Source organism: Periplaneta americana, chromosome 16, assembly GCF_040183065.1.
Source record: "Periplaneta americana isolate PAMFEO1 chromosome 16, P.americana_PAMFEO1_priV1, whole genome shotgun sequence".
NCBI classification, from domain to species: domain Eukaryota; kingdom Metazoa; phylum Arthropoda; class Insecta; order Blattodea; family Blattidae; genus Periplaneta; species Periplaneta americana.
Window position 1 is genome coordinate 113,720,489 of NC_091132.1, and position 16,513 is coordinate 113,737,001.

General features: G+C 35.8%; 1 protein-coding gene across 1 annotated transcript in view; it reads left to right on the top strand.

Moving 5' to 3' along the window:
- Positions 1–2,695: 2,695 nt before the first annotated feature.
- The window catches only part of LOC138691401 (pickpocket protein 11-like), a 39,160-nt gene continuing 25,342 nt past the window's right edge, over positions 2,696–16,513 (top strand). Inside the window, exons 1-3 of the mRNA XM_069813315.1 lie at positions 2,696–2,752; positions 4,312–4,591; positions 12,852–12,908. Of these exons, the coding sequence (XP_069669416.1) occupies positions 2,696–2,752; positions 4,312–4,591; positions 12,852–12,908 (394 nt within the window). The remainder of the gene's footprint in view (positions 2,753–4,311; positions 4,592–12,851; positions 12,909–16,513) is intronic.

Genomic DNA, 16,513 nt, shown 5'->3' on the forward strand with positions numbered 1-16,513 from the left:
TAGTACATACTAAGAAGAGGTTTGATGCTCAGTGGATCACATTTCCCACTCGAGGCCACTCGTACCTGGAATGTGACAGAAACATGGGACTTGTCAATCAGAGAGCAAGATGTGAAGTACCCGATGACAGAAGGCAAGAGATTGCGAATTCTAGGAGGAAACCAAACCATTCATCATTGTAAATTGTAAACAGCTACAAGGCAATGTACAAGGAATTACAAATTTTGAAAAATGTTTGTTCTCCAACTGCTAGAGAATATTTCAGTCTTTCTCCCACCAATGACGAGTCACAAGAAGTCAATAACAGTGAATGAGACGATTTTATAGTTCAATCTATTCATTCACAATGGAAAATTCAGTGCAATTAGATTAGTTTGTAGATTTGTTTTTCAATAATTGTTTGGAACAATGAACACTCAAAGATAAAAATATTTATAATGGGTCAACAATATTTAAAACCTTTAAAAAGGATACCCTACACGAAAGTAAACATGTGCTACATTGTTTGAAAATATTATGCCTGATTCTATTCCCAACAAATATTCAATTAAATTGTGACATTGTTCGTTCTTCCCGTTTATAAAACGTAGCAAAGTAGACATTTTGCAGTTTTGCATTGTTGTAATTCATGAAATCAAAACAATATTTTGTCACATATTTGCTTTATAATGGTACATTCTTGTGTGATAAAAAATAAAAATAAGGTAACAATAAACTAAACATTTCAAGTCCTCAAACTTTAAATTTCATTTATCTCAAAATTATTCTGAATGGACATTGTTCGTTATTCCCGTGTACCCTTCATTTCGCATTTACGAATAGATTAGTGTAAGACAATGACGTAAAATTGCAGTGATAGTGGCAGACGAAATCTAAATATCTACTATGTTCCCCAGCCGTTTTGTTCCATATAAATCTCAGTCCGATCCTTCTGTGACAGAATGTCATCTGACTGAGCAACGGATGAGTTCTTGTGCATGATACAGGCTATTTCAAACTGAAGATACTGTTGGGGCCTTGGTAGCGCGATTGATGAATAAAACACACGTGAACTGTAGAAAATATGTTTTTTATTGTCCGGCGGCCTCTAGCTGCAACAGTACACTTCCATCATACGACAGACGCCCCGCTATTGCAGAGTTACCAACCTTGAAGTCTCAAATTAAGGCAGAGTGCCAACTTTGAAGTCCCAAACAGATACTAAATTGTTTCTTCCTCGGATCTACTATCGGATACTTAACTGCGGATAGTTACGATAATTTATCTATCTTATTGTCGTTGCAGAACACAAAGAGACGAAGACGACCATGTACACTATGCTTACGGCGCGGGGCAGCGAGCGGGTCTCAGCGTGTTTCTGGATATACAGCAGTTTGCCTACTTTGCGCCTCTCAACCCCATTTATGGTATATGGGTAAGTTATTATTATTATTATTATTATTATTATTATTATTATTATTATTATTATTATTATTATATGACCATCGTGAACCCACGCCTCCCTCAAGAAACAGGGAGAAAATTGGACCCAAGGTATATGGTCCGCACCATGCAATAATTTATGCACGACTGGCTTATCTAATGCTTTAGGTTTGACAACTTCACAGTTTTCCAAGCTGGTGTCTTGCATACACATGCATACTGAGGTAACTTTCTTAACAACTTTATGGGAGATTGTCCTAGCCTATAGCCCATGTCATTTTAGTTTCTCTCTTCAGTTATAACGCTATTTATGCGCCCTCTTTTTGATTTAAAAATGTGACAATTTCTCTCATTTTTTTCACTCAATTCTGAATTCTTGAATCAGATGGTTGTTGAACAGTGAGGATATTTACCTTGACACTTTTTCTACAATTTTTTCATAATATAGATCCTACTTAATTACTTACTCACTTACTTACTTACTTACTTACTTACTTACTTACTTACTTACTGGCTTTAAGGAACCCGGAGGTTCATTGCCGCCCTCACATAAGCCCACCATAGGTCCCTATCTTCAGCAAGATTAATCCAGTCTCTATCATCATATCCCACCTCCCTCAAATCCATTTTAATATTATCTTCCCATCTACGTCTCGGCCTCCCCAAAGGTCTTTTTCCCTCCGGCCTCCCAACTAACACTCTATATGCATTTCTGGATTCGCCCATACGTGCTACATGCCCTGCCTATCTCAAACGTCTGGATTTAATGTTCCTAATTATGTCAGGTGAAGACTACAATGTGTGCAGTTCTGTGTTGTGTAACTTTCTCCATTCTCCTGTAACTTCATCTCTCTTAGCCCCAAATATTTTCCTAAGCACCTTATTCTCGAACACCCTTAATCTATGTTCCTCTCTCAAAGTGAGAGTCCAAGTTTCACAACCATAAAGAGCAACCGGTAATATAACTGTTTTATAAATTCTAACTTTCAGATTTTTTGACAGCAGACTGGATGATAAAAGCTTCTCAAATAATATAGATCCTACGTATCATAAATGAGGATTCGCTGTTCTGCATTACCACGAACTAAACTGAACTGCACTGAGCGGAAATCAGCAGTGTAGGCCTACTTTGTTTTAATCTTAACGTCCCTTCAGCCTGTATTATCTGTCCATAATACTCTACGCAAAACCTTCCCGTACTCGAGCTATGGCAATGTACATACTGTTTCCTTTGTAATAGCGTTCGATCTATAGGCCTAATAGTAAAAGGCCAATGGAGTTTACTGCCGAACGCTCAGTACAATCTGTTAGCAACAATAAGAAGTTGACCGTAAGTGCCATTACATGAGTGAGGGAAAAAAATACTCAACGCAAGGAGTAAACTTGTAGGCCTACTTCTATCCCTCACCAGATTTCTCTATTTTTTTGGCGAATAGTAGTTTAAACAGAAAACAGAAAATGCAACATTTAGTTTAACTGACAAAATTCTAGAGGCAATTAATAAAAAATTACAAGTTGGAGGGATTTTCTGTGATTTATCCAAAGCATTTGACTGTATAAATCATACAATGCTGCTAGATAAATTAGATTATTATGGAATTAAAGGTGTTGTACACCAATGGTTTCACTCATATCTCATAGACAGGAAACAGAAAATCGAAATCAATACAACTATGAAATCTGCATCGACATGGGGAACTATTAATAATGGAATTCCTCAAGGATCAATATTAGGTCCCCTCCTTTTTCTAGTGTTCATAAATGATCTTGCCCCCCCCCTAATAAAAGATGTAGGTCATTCCATATTATTTGCAGATGACACAAGTATAGTAATTACAGCCAATAACTTCAACACATTCCAATCTTCAACAGAGAAAATTCTCTTCAAAATATGTGACTAGTTCTCAGTCAATAAATTGATATTAAATTGTAACAAAACTAATATAATTCAATTTAAATCCTATCCAAATTCAACCTCGCAAATTTCTAGCGCAATAAATTAACAATAGATCCCTATTAGAAACAACAACAACCAAATTTCATGGCTTAAAAATCGATAATGTGTTAAATTGGAAAAATCGTATTAAAGAAATTACCCCCAAACTAAATTCAGCTTGTTTTGCTATTAGATATATGCAAAAGATAGTAAATATCAATACCTTAAAAACAATATACTTTGCATACTTCCACTCGGTAATGAGTTTTGGAATAATATTCTGGGGAAATTCCACAGATAGTAACAGTATATTTCTATTACAAAACAGAGTAATTAGAATAATAGTAGGTGCCAAATCTAGGGAATCGTGTAGGACTATTTTCAAAAAACTACAAATAATGCCCATGGCTTGTCAATATATATTTTCATTAATAATCTTCCTCGTATGTAATCGTGAAAACTTTGTAACAAATTCAATAGTTCATAGCATAAATACACGTCAAAAAATTACTTTCATAATCCATCGGTAAGTCTATCGTGCTATCAAAAAGGAGTGCGTTATATGGCGGTAAAAATTTTTAATAGCCTCCCTATGGATATAAAAAATGAAACTCAAAACATAAGATTATTTAGGGCTAAATTAAAGAAGTACCTAATTTCTCACGCCTTCTATTCTGTAGGTGAATTCATGACATTCAATAACACTTCATGAAATTGATACTAAAACTTTGTGTTGTACTAGTAGACTATATTGTAAATCTCGTCTGTATATATTTCATCTAGACTGTGACTATAAATTAAGACTTTTTAATAGTATTAAGTTTTTTTGACTTGTTCCATATTCTAGCTGTAAGCAATGTATGAATACCATGGAATGTTAATAAATACAATACAATAGAAAACAGACTTTAAATAAAGAATTCTTTTGGAACTATTACCGTTTGACATTGCAGGCACTGTTCCACGACCCTCTTGACTACCCCGAGACATCACTGCAGACGGCACTCATCGAACCGAAGCAGATGGTCACAGTTTTGTTGGGCGCCGAGGTCATCGAGAGCGTCGACGACGTAAGATGGCTGAGTGTTGCCCAGCGCAGCTGCTGGTTCGACGACGAGGTAACGGTGGTGGGCTCCTCCGAGGATTACAGCTACCAGACCTGCATAACCGAGTGCAGAATGAGAGTCCTCCTCGAGAAATGCAACTGCACGCCTTTCTTCTACCCATTGTTCAGTCAGTATTTTATCAATTAAGATCGTACAAGACATTGAAATCTTAGTACTGCAAAATTTATACATTAATTTATAGTAACCATGGGAAAGTCTGGTTTTGAGAGTCAATCACTTTATCATCATTCTCGCCTCACTTCAGTTATACACTGAAGGAATAGTTTACAAAATTGGCATGATGACAAACACTGCTGGCCGTGTGCACCATTGTCGATCATCTAGCCCGTTTATCAGCAATCACGGAAACATGGTTAATTCTTTACAATGATCAAGTTACAGATGCGGTGCACCGACATTTTCCCTCGATCAACTCAGTACCGTCAGCTGACGGTACGCTCGCTTGAGAAGACTCGTCTGAGCGCTAGGTTACCGCGTATAAAACAGCGAACGAACGCACTCTGTCAATTATCGCTTCGCTTTTGTTTGTCGGACTGTTTCTGTCACTGCCTGCTGGATCGCATCTTATCGCTGCGTAACTGCCTGCTCATTCCTCTTTCCTAGCATTGAGTTTCGCGTGGACCATTAGACTATTGTCCAGTTTCGACACTAGAGTGCAGCAAGTAACTGCCGTTGGTTTGGCTGTATTAAATGTGTATAATTAATTATAATGTTTTATTTGACATCTTAGAAGTAATTACAATGTTTGTAAGTGATTGTTTATTAATGATATGATTTTCTTCTTTAAAATACATTGAAAGAAAGGAACATTCGAGTTGGAAGACATTTAATTTTGTGAAATATAAAACTTGGTTTCCTGAAATAACAATATTAATCATAATATATTTACAATGGTGTCTTGTTGTGTCCCTTTCTGCAAAGCGCACAGAGGAAAATTGAAATTCAGAAGATTATCATTTCATGAATTTCCATCTAATAGTGAGCTGCGGAAAAAGTGGTTAAATATTATATCAAGAGAAGGTGACAAAAGAGGAAGTAACTGGATTCCTTCTGATCGTTCATGTGTGTGTAGTTTACACTTCAAACAAGAAGATTTTAAAGAAGATACAAAGTATAGGAAACTGAAAAATTTATCGATACCACTATATTTCCTGGATATCCTTCGTACAAGAAACCTTCTAACAAGAGAAGAGAAAAGTCAAAAACTCAAGCTCATCATCCTCCGACAAGAACAAAGTCTCAAGATTGACTGCACAATATCAGGAGGACAGTGAAACCGAATATCATGAGAAAAACATAGAAGCCGGAATTATAAAAGACAAGGCAGATGTAAACATAGATTCTAGACATATTGCTGTTCAAGTAAATACTATAAGATTAAGTGAACTGGAATATCATAAAAAATTAAATAAAAATATTCGAGCGAAAGTGTACAGACTCGAAAACAAAATTGTGGAAATAGAGAAGGAACTTCAAAAGGCGAAGGAAGAACTTAATAGCTATACTGAGAGAAAGTCAGTAGATAACATAAAGAAATCAGCACATGATGGCGGCAAAATGGTTGTATATATATATATATATATATATATATATATATATACTGGATCAAATTAGAAATTTAAAAAAAAAAAACGTCCAAAATGGTCCGAGCCAACTATTCGATACTGCTTATGTTGGCGAATATCGTCTCCTAAAGGCTACGACTTTGGAAGAAATTTGAAATTAATACAAGCACCTCGCGCAGCACATTAGATAGGTATATGGGCTCAACGGAATGTGGCGTTGGTGTTTCCCATTTAATTATACAGAGACTTATGTTAGAAGTCACAAAATTGAATGAAATTGAGAAAGTAGTTTCTCTTATATGCGATGAGATGGCAATAAAAGAACGCTTGCTCTGTAATAAAGAAGAGGATAATGTTTTTGGTTTAGTCGAAGCTGAAGGCTTTATAATAAAGAAATAGGAATAAATCCCGTCGTAGCCAACAAACGTCTGTGTTTGGTTATTCATGGATTATCTACCAAGCTCACAACACCGGCAGCATATTTGATGGTACGAAATTTGCAAGGAAATGATCTGCTCTTATTAGTTCAGCAAGTGTTGAAAGCTGTAGAAGACTGTGGGTTTCATGTGCTTCGGCTTGTAACTGATAACCATAGAACTAATACTGCTATGTTTAAGGGTTTAGGTGGCGGAGATCTACAGCTTTGTGTAGTACACCCATGTAACTTGCAACGTAATTTATATTTAAGTTTTGATTACTGTCACATCATCAAAAACATCCGTTCACAGTTTCTAGACCATGATATGGCAGACAGAGAAGGAACGATCAGTTTAAAATTCACCAAGGAAATATAATTACGCACATTGAATTATAAATTAATATTTCCAAAAGTACGGGGTAAATTATCTGTTTGCAGTATTTTACTCGGCATTTCTTTTCGGGGAGGGGGAGAATTTTTTAATGAGCGCAAAATTTATCACACTTCAAATGGGCCTTTTTATATATGGGGAAGTTATTTTCTGGCAATACTGAATATAATAAAACAATAGACCAAGTGTCCGTATAACAATTTCATGGATTGGAAAAAAAATTGCAGGAAGATACCACCATACTGTCGTTAATTCAAACCATGATTTCCAATAATCTCTTAGCTCTGTTAAGGAAGCATATATTTTTTCGTAAATATGTTTAAACTTGTTGAAATATTTTATATAAGTTTCAGATATTATTTCTATTACGTTAATTGATTTTAATAATAATTTTAGTAAACGCCTAAAGCAAGTATAGGCCTACTTGTTTGGATGTAGTATCGCTTAGAAAAATATTAAGTTTTTAAGTTCAGTATTAATAGTATTACATATTAAGCATTGCGGAAGGATTCGGACACCCTGGGCCATCGTTTCCCTAAGCCCTTGTTTCTTCTGGTACTTAAGACTTCGTAATAATAGTTATTTTAGGGTACTTTGCATATACTGATAATGTTGATAGTGGTGGGCACTACCTGCCATCTAGCGGCAAAATAACTTTTTTCAAGACTCGCACATAAGCGTTGATTGAGCAGGCAGTGTAAACAGCCATAGGATGTAATCCAGCAGGCAGTGGTTTCTGTTATTTGTCTATGGTTTCAAGCATCCTCGCAGTTTTCAAATAACAAGTTTCAATAATCATGGAAGAAAAAAAGGAAAAGAGCACCGAGCTTCTCACAGTTCGAAGTGGGAATTCTTTTAGAACTCGTCAGCAATTCTGCATCCATATTAGAGAATAAAAGTACTGACGGCAGTTCTCTAAGAGAAAAAGCAGGCTACCTGGTGGATTTAACCTCACAATTCAACATGACTTATACGTGTTTACATAATTCCACATAATTTGTAACGTAATTTATACAGTGATTATTTCATATTATTGATAATAATTGGGAAAATTTCAGTATACGGATACCTCACTGACAATTATCTTGAAATAGGCTACTAAAAAGAGCAGATTTGTATGTGTTTGTCGAATGCTCATCATCTTGCTTACGAAAAGACACATTTCAGTGCCAACAATTTATTTGGGAAAATTTCAGTATACGGATACCTCGCTAATAATTATTTTAAAATTTAAAAAAAGCAATTCGTCTGTGTATGTCGAATACGCATCATCATGCATACGAAAAGGAAGTTTTTAATGCCAATTTATTTTGTGTGCACAAGATTAGAATTTTGGAGTAAGAGGGAAACGAAGGTATCCGTGTAATTTCTCTTAATTCAAGAATACATAGCCTAATTGTCCAAAACGCCACGTAGGTCCTAATAGTTTCAAACGGCAAATCTATAGCTAATAAGTGATAATCTCGCAGTCTACAAAATGGTCATTTAGTTTTACTATATTATTACCGGCATAGAATACTGTAACTACTTTATTATTATGTTAACAAAATTGGGCAGTTTGGCCTAAATAATATTCTGTCCTCAAGTAAAGTCCCGATCTACCAAAGCAGAAACATATATAAAACATTAGTCTATTTCGAGAAAAAAAAAATTTTTATAATTCATCTACAAACTTACTCTTTCTACAATAACATCAATTCTGTTATTTCCGCAGTGATTTGCGTGTTCAAGACACATAATTTCATCTTCAATTCCATCAAGTACGTCAAATCGTGCCGCCATTTTGGTTTTCTCGACTTGACCATGTTCAATTCAAGATAATCGGTCCCACACCCGTGATCAAATTTCATCATCATCATCATCAACTCGCTTGTTTAACTTTGATCGAGATTGATACTCCGCAAATTGGCGTTGAAGATGGTCAAGTGCCGACTTAACATAGTCAAATTTTAATCGAGAATGGTGCACACGGGCACAAATGTTTAGTTGCCATGGTTACCTGGTGCCGGAAATTTGCCTACCCCTGATTTTTACAATAATTAAAACGCATCTAAGTACTTTATACCTAATTGAAGGCTGGAATTAAGAAATGAAAAAATATAATTTTCACACGAACCTAAAATAAAGCAAATTATGAGTGCATGCTTTACGAGTCTCTACAAATTACAATCAATAACTAAACATTTTAAATGTTTCAAGTGAAAAATGTCTCCTTCTTTCTGATGAAATACATTTTCTTCTTTACTAATGCATTGCCGGCTACCAATTCTTCTGTTGGAGCACTGATCTCCAAACGCCTATTCCCCTCCCCCCCCCCACAATAGAAAACAGACCTGAATAATTGTGTAGATAGGGTTGGACGCTGTCGAGCAATAGAACTCCATACATACAGTATATACCTATATTGCTAGGGGTTGCTTGGAGGCTCTAGATAACTAAACGCAGAACTCTGTTTATGTATTATTTATTAATTATTCACTTACTCATGTACTCATTCACTTACTGACTTATTTACTTAATTTGCCATTTACTCATCCACTCCTCTATCCATCTATTTGTCTATCAACCTATCTACTCATCTATTTATTCATTCATTCCTTCATTTATTCATTCATTTCCTCATTTATTTGTTCATTCTTCACTTATTTATTCACGTATTAATGCATTCATTCACTTATTCATTCATTCCCTCATTAGTTAGTTTATTACTATTAGGAGCATTTGAAAAAATGCTTTAGACATACACATTATACATACAGAGCTTTCATTTCAAAACTTTCCAGTCTAAATAACTAATTATTTAAATTGAATTCAATTTAAACAAAAAACATATCAAATATATCCCATTCATTTATTTTACCTCTCTTACCTGGCAACCTGACAAGAAACAGTTTATTTATTTATCCACAATTATTCTTCGCCTATTTATTTTTACTGTTTCATATCATGGTTACCAGGGAACTTCGTAATGCATCCCTTAAGACAGCGATGTCAAGGTCAAGAGCACGTAGACAGTTCTGCGTGCGATCAAGCGCTCACTGGTTGCAATCCAGGCAGCAACAGAGAATAAGAAGGGGTGAGCAAAATGAAGTCTATTGGCCTGTCACTGCGAGATGAATTAAACTGCTTTTAAATAACAGATAACGTTTTACATTCATACAAAACAACAAGGAATCAGAACATGTTTTGTAGAGTGTACATCTCTAATAAATGGAAAGAATTATAAACTAGTAGGCTACAATAAATAATAAGCATAGCTTCTCCTTAACTTATACAGGGACATCATTTTATTTTTACTTCAATTTTTATTGTACCTGAGTTTTTGTATGTACTTCACTCCCACCCCTTCTACTAATGAAATTCAACCCTCCTCCACACAGATCTAAGACCGCATATACAGACATAGCAGCTTTACTGTCATAGTAAACAGTACGTTCCAAAAATATGTTCGCGTTTTCCAGTGACGAAAGAGCTTTCGATATCGAATCATTTTCGCACAGATACTGTCGTCCATTTGCCTACGTCGTATCCCGATTTCCCCCACCAGCTTTTATTCGCCAGCTAGTGGCTGGGCTGTCTTAACTCTTTTCTGAGAACATTAATTTCTGTTAGGAATTGGACGTCTACGTAATATTATACAACTGTTTAAAATAACTTAAATAAAAGGGCCTCGTTAAGTAATTAACTGTCACGTGATTTCCCTCCTTTCTACGACCCTACGACATAACCACTTGCATGAACAGTAGATAGTATGTCTGAGTAATTTTATCTTTTCGGATCGGGCAGAAGTGAAGATTGAATTTACAGTACGTACGTAAGGTAACCTTTTATATAGTAGGTACAGAATTATTTCAACATGAGTTATTAGTACGAAGTACGAAACTGGTAATTGGGATTAGATACAATAGTCTATAGTGCGATAATATGCACATTAGAACTGAAGCCTGTATCGAAATGAACGGCCACCATTTTCAAAAATGTGTTTAAATATCCACATTATGATTATTTTTCAATTTAACTTCATTCTCTATATTGTACGCTAATGTGCAGTAGACAGTATAATATACACTGCATAATGAATACGTCCGAATGGAAAGCTCAGTTCGTGAGTAAAAACACTTATTGTTAATACATTACTGTATTTTGATTAAACAAAAACCTAATGAAAATGACCAAACTGAAAATCGCGATATTTCCTAGTTTACGTAAATGGATTAACTACTTTTCTTCCCTCCTATACCTAGTAAAGTGATTTGTCTGTATATTACGCCAGTATCATCGAACTCCAGTCGTGGAAAGAGGTAGCAAACGGCGTTGATCCAAAGGTATAGCCAGGTTAATATTAAAAATGTTAGTAAAAATAAAATGATGTCCCTGTATATTTTCTGATAATAGCTAGAATATCATTAATTATCTAATAATCCAACTAGTTTAAAAACTCTGTTTTCCTTTTTTAAACTTACCAATACAAAAGTGAAAGAAATTACAGGACATTGTGCATACGGAAAAATGAAATAATAGGATTGCAACAAATAATAAATATAGTATATTTTTTATCTTAGAGGTTTTAGTAATGACGCCTATCTAATTAAATGCTATGTAACTGTTACACACTTAATAATGTACTTATTATATGAACAGCACATTTCTACAAACAAATTTAAATTCCTGACTTCTTGTCTAATACAGAAGTGTTTCTTCTTGTTTTACCCGACACAACCTTCTTATGTCCGGCGAAATTATGTTTCCTGCAGCATGACTTAGCATAGCACGCATATTATCTTAGATAATCTTGGTATTAGTCTTAGATTTGTGAGGTTCACAAGTGAGGAAAATTGCTCACATACGTGCTTACTGCCGACTATATAAATAATTTGCGCCGCAAATATTCGTACCCTGGATATATTTCCAGGCAAAGCGAACTTCCAACTTGACTCTGTTCACGCATTTCAAAGAACCTGGAGAGAACTTTTCCTCGGCTTAACCAAAGGACATCACAATGGTAGGGACCATTTTCAAACTGAAAATCTATAGACGAGTTGGTATAGCGCTGGCCTTCTATGCCCAAGGTTGCGGGTTCGATCCTGGGCCAGGTCGATGGCATTTAAGTGTGCTTAAATGTGACAGGCTCATGTCAGTAGATTTACTGGCATGTAAAAGAACTCCTGTGGGACAAAATTCCGGCACATCCGGCGACGCTGATATAACCTCTGCAGTTGCGAGCGTCGTTAAATAAAACATAACATTTAACATTTCTATAGCCGACATATCTTCACAATTTTTTAGACAGAATTCACAACGAGTCTACGTTATTAGCATCCATACTTTTGTACTTTATTCTATAAACTTAAAAGCAATGCAGCGAGGAAGAACCTCTACAGTACATCTAAACATATATTTATTACTATTTAATATCAATAAAACAACAAAATTTCAATATATCATTATGTACATCAATTAATAATTTCAGGCGTTTCACATTGCTTCTCTTCGTAACTAAATGCATTCCATATATCAGACAAAGAACATTTTCGTCTCTTTCAGTCATAAAAAGTCAGGAGTCCAGTCAGCCTAAAACTTACTAAACGATTTCTTCCTCAATGTGTAATGTACAACCCTTGAGTTCACCAGTGACTTGTACCTGCGTGCCGTACGTGCTCTGGACGGGGCATATGGGCGATGAGGCACGCTTGCGCTCTCGTTGACATCACTGCCTTAAGACTACAGTGGTGAATTCCAGTTCGATTTGTAGAATGGAATGTGCTTTTTTTATTAGGACCTATATAGGATGCATTACGACGTTTAAGCTGTGATCTTACGTCATGCAACCACATGACCACAGAACAATGCTAAACACTATCGTCTAAGTGTCTATAAGTGCATGACTTAAATAAATAATTCAATCTTTGAAATTAAATTGTTATTATTATTAATTATTATCATCATCATCATCAGCCGTCATCGTAACTAATAACTTAATAGTGTATTGCAGATACAAGTAGCAGAGTTTGCTCTCTGGTGGACACGAATTGCCTCAGAAGCTATCGGCGTAAGTATATAATTATAATATTTAAATATTTATAAATGAAAACCGTAATAGTATAATGCTTCCAACATAAATAGACCCAGGATTTATTATGAACAAATTCTGAAATATAATAACAAAACATTAAATATGCAAAAACCTGCAAATCTATTTTTGTAGGGTTTACTATCTTTTTAGAAAAACAGTGAATGATATGTTAGGTAGGTGTATATGTTTTTATATGTACACTTTATTTCTTAGTTTACCTTGCTTTTTCTGATTTTCAAGATCCTGTTATATTTTTTTTATTTACAAGGATGTTTTTGAATGCTGAAAATGAACGTTCAACATCATATGAGGTTACTGGGGAAAATGTTAATGTACGATACAGTAGTGGCAAAAAAAAAACCGGACCCACCCTTGTAGCTGATTTCAGAGCCTTGTTCACTCCAGAGCACGATAGACTGGTAACTAAGACTTTCGTGGTTCGAATCCTGCCTGGGAAGGAAAGTTTTTTTTTTTTTTTTGTTCCTTATTAAAATTTATTCCCAATACTTTTCGATTGCAGCGATATTTTACTACTTAATTAACTTATTATTCCCAGAACATGAATTTTACCAGTAAATATGGTTTAAAATTTAAAAGTTCAACTTTTTACGAGTATCTGCACTTATTTTGCAAGTGACAGTTTAGATGCGGCCAGTAACAAATCACAATAACACTATAGTCCCGTCGCTCTTATTTCCGGCAGCGAATCACATTGCAGGTCGGCTACATTTAAACGTGTGCGTCTTGTGATTCGCTGATGATGACGTTATGCATTTCTTAAGGCTCGATAAATGCTTAATATACTCGTCCGCCATTTTGGCTCTTTCGTTGGCGTTCGCAGAAAGCACACGAGGACGTTATTTGCCGCTCAATTATTTGCTGAATTACAGTGCGTTTGATTTATTATCATAGGAGCTACGACATGCGGCAAATAGATTCCTTGTCTGGTAGCTAGGCAACGAAAGAACAAAAATGGCGAACGATACTAGCTACCTAGACTTTATAGAGCTTTCACTTCCTAAGACGAAAGCAATGAGGAAGAGTCAAGCCGGGAATAACAGCGTCGCGACTATAACTGCAGCATGTTCATTAAATATTTTACACATCAAAGGTGATCTTACATTATATTGATATTTAATATTTTTTTTATAAATAGATTCTTTTGAAATACGTAGACCTATAGGGGCTTTACAAAGGAGGAAGGTTGATAATTAAAATTGTAGTTATTATTTATTATTTCTGTCCCTTTTGAAGTAGAAAAGGAGCGCGCGGTATCATGGCTGTTTAGGCGTTGTGTTGCAAGTCGAAATATCATGGATTCGATTCCCGATGGGGTCCTGAATTCTCTCTATTCATTTAATGCTTTTGGCCGCATTATGGCCCTGGCGTTTACAAGGCGTCACGGCCTCTAACAGAAATGAGAGCTAGGGATGTTTCCTTCAGAGTAAACGCGACAAGCACGTAGGACTGACATCCCTACTGCTATTAATGCCGACAATCTAGAAAAGGTGGGGGTCTTAACCTCCCACTACCTTAGGCCTATGTGTCTTCATTGAGTATGAGATAGACTACCTTTTAATATAAATATTACTTACTTACAAATGGCTTTTAAGGAACCCGAAGGTTCATTGCCGCCCTCACATAAGCCCGCCAGCGGTCCCTATCCTGTGCAAGATTAATCCAGTCTCTATCATCATACCCCACCTCCCTCAAATCCATTTTCATATTATCCTCCCATCTACGTCTCGGCCTCCCTAAAGGTCTTTTTCCCTCCGGTCTCCCAACTAACACTCTATATGCATTTCTGGATTCGCCCATACGTGCTACATGCCCTGCCCATCTCAAACGTCTCGATTTTATGTTCCTAATTATGTCAGGTGAAGAATACAATGCGTGCAGTTCTGTGTTGTGTAACTTTCTCCATTCTCCTGTAACTTCATCCCGCTTAGCCCCAAATATTTTCCTTAGCACCTTATTCTCAAACACCCTGAACCTATGTTCCTCTCTCAGAGTGAGAGTCCAAGTTTCACAACCATACAGAAGAACCGGTAATATAACTGTTTTATAAATTCTAACTTTCAGATTTTTGGACAGCAGACTGGATGATAAGAGCTTCTCAACCGAATAATAACACGCATTTCCCATATTTATTCTGCGTTTAATTTCCTCCCGAGTGTCATTTATATTTGTTACTGTTGCTCCAAGATATTTGAATTTTTCCACCTCTTCGAAGGATAAATCTCCAATTTTTAGATTTCCATTTCGTACAATATTCTGGTCACGAGACATAATCATATACTTTGTCTTTTCGGGATTTACTTCCAAACCGATCGCTCTACTTGCTTCAAGTAAAATTTCCGTGTTTTCCCTAATCGTTTGTGTATTTTCTTCTAACATATTCACGTCATCCGCATAGAGAAGAAGCTGATGTAACCCGTTCAATTCCAAACCCTGCCTGTTATCCTGAACTTTCCTAATGGCATATTCTAGAGCGAAGTTAAAAAGTAAAGGTGATAGTGCATCTCCCTGCTTTAGCCCGCAGTGAATTGGAAAAGCATCAGATAGAAACTGACCTATACGGACTCTGCTGTATGTTTCACTGAGACACATTTTAATTAATCGAACTAGTTTCTTGGGAATACCAAATTCAATAAGAATATCATATAATACTTCCCTCTTAACCGAGTCATAAGCCTTTTTGAAATCTATGAATAACTGATGTACTGTACCCTTATACTCCCATTTTTTCTCCATTATCTGTCGAATACAAAAAATCTGATCAATAGTCGATCTATTACGCCGAAAACCGCACTGATGATCCCCAATAATTTCATCTACGTACGGAGTTAATCTTCTCAAAAGAATATTGGACAAAATTTTGTACGACGTCAACAAAAGTGATATTCCTCGAAAGTTACCACAGTTGGTTTTGTCCCCCTTTTTAAAAACAGGTACAATTATGGACTCCTTCCATTGTTCTGGTACAATTTCCTTTTCCCAAATAGCAAGTACAAGTTTATAAATTTCGCTATATAATGCCCTTCCACCCTCTTGTATTAATTCTGCTGGAATTTGATCGATACCTGGAGACTTGTACTTTTTCAGATTTTCTATCGCAATTTCGACTTCTGAAAGCGTGGGTTCGGGTATAAATGGCTCAGCAGTTTGTATTTCAATTTCGTCCCGATCATTTCTATTTGCCCTATGTACATTTAGTAGTTGCGCAAAATAGTTTTTCCATCTGTTTAGGATTGATGGAGAGTCTGCAAGCAAGTCACCATTCTCATCCTTGATCACGTTTACCCTTGGCTGATATCCGTTCTTAAATTCCTTTATACCCTTATATAAATCTCGAATGTTTTTATTCTTACTATTTGTTTCTACCTCATTCAGTTTTTCCTTCAAGTAACCTCTCTTTTTAATCCTAAGTGTACGACTTGCTTCCCGTCTTTCATTGAAATAATTATCTCTCTTCTCCTCAACTGGATCCTGTAAGAATTTCAATTTTGCCTGTTTCCTTCTTTCTACTACCATGCAACAATCTTCATCAAACCACGGTTTCTTTTTCTTAGTTTCATAAT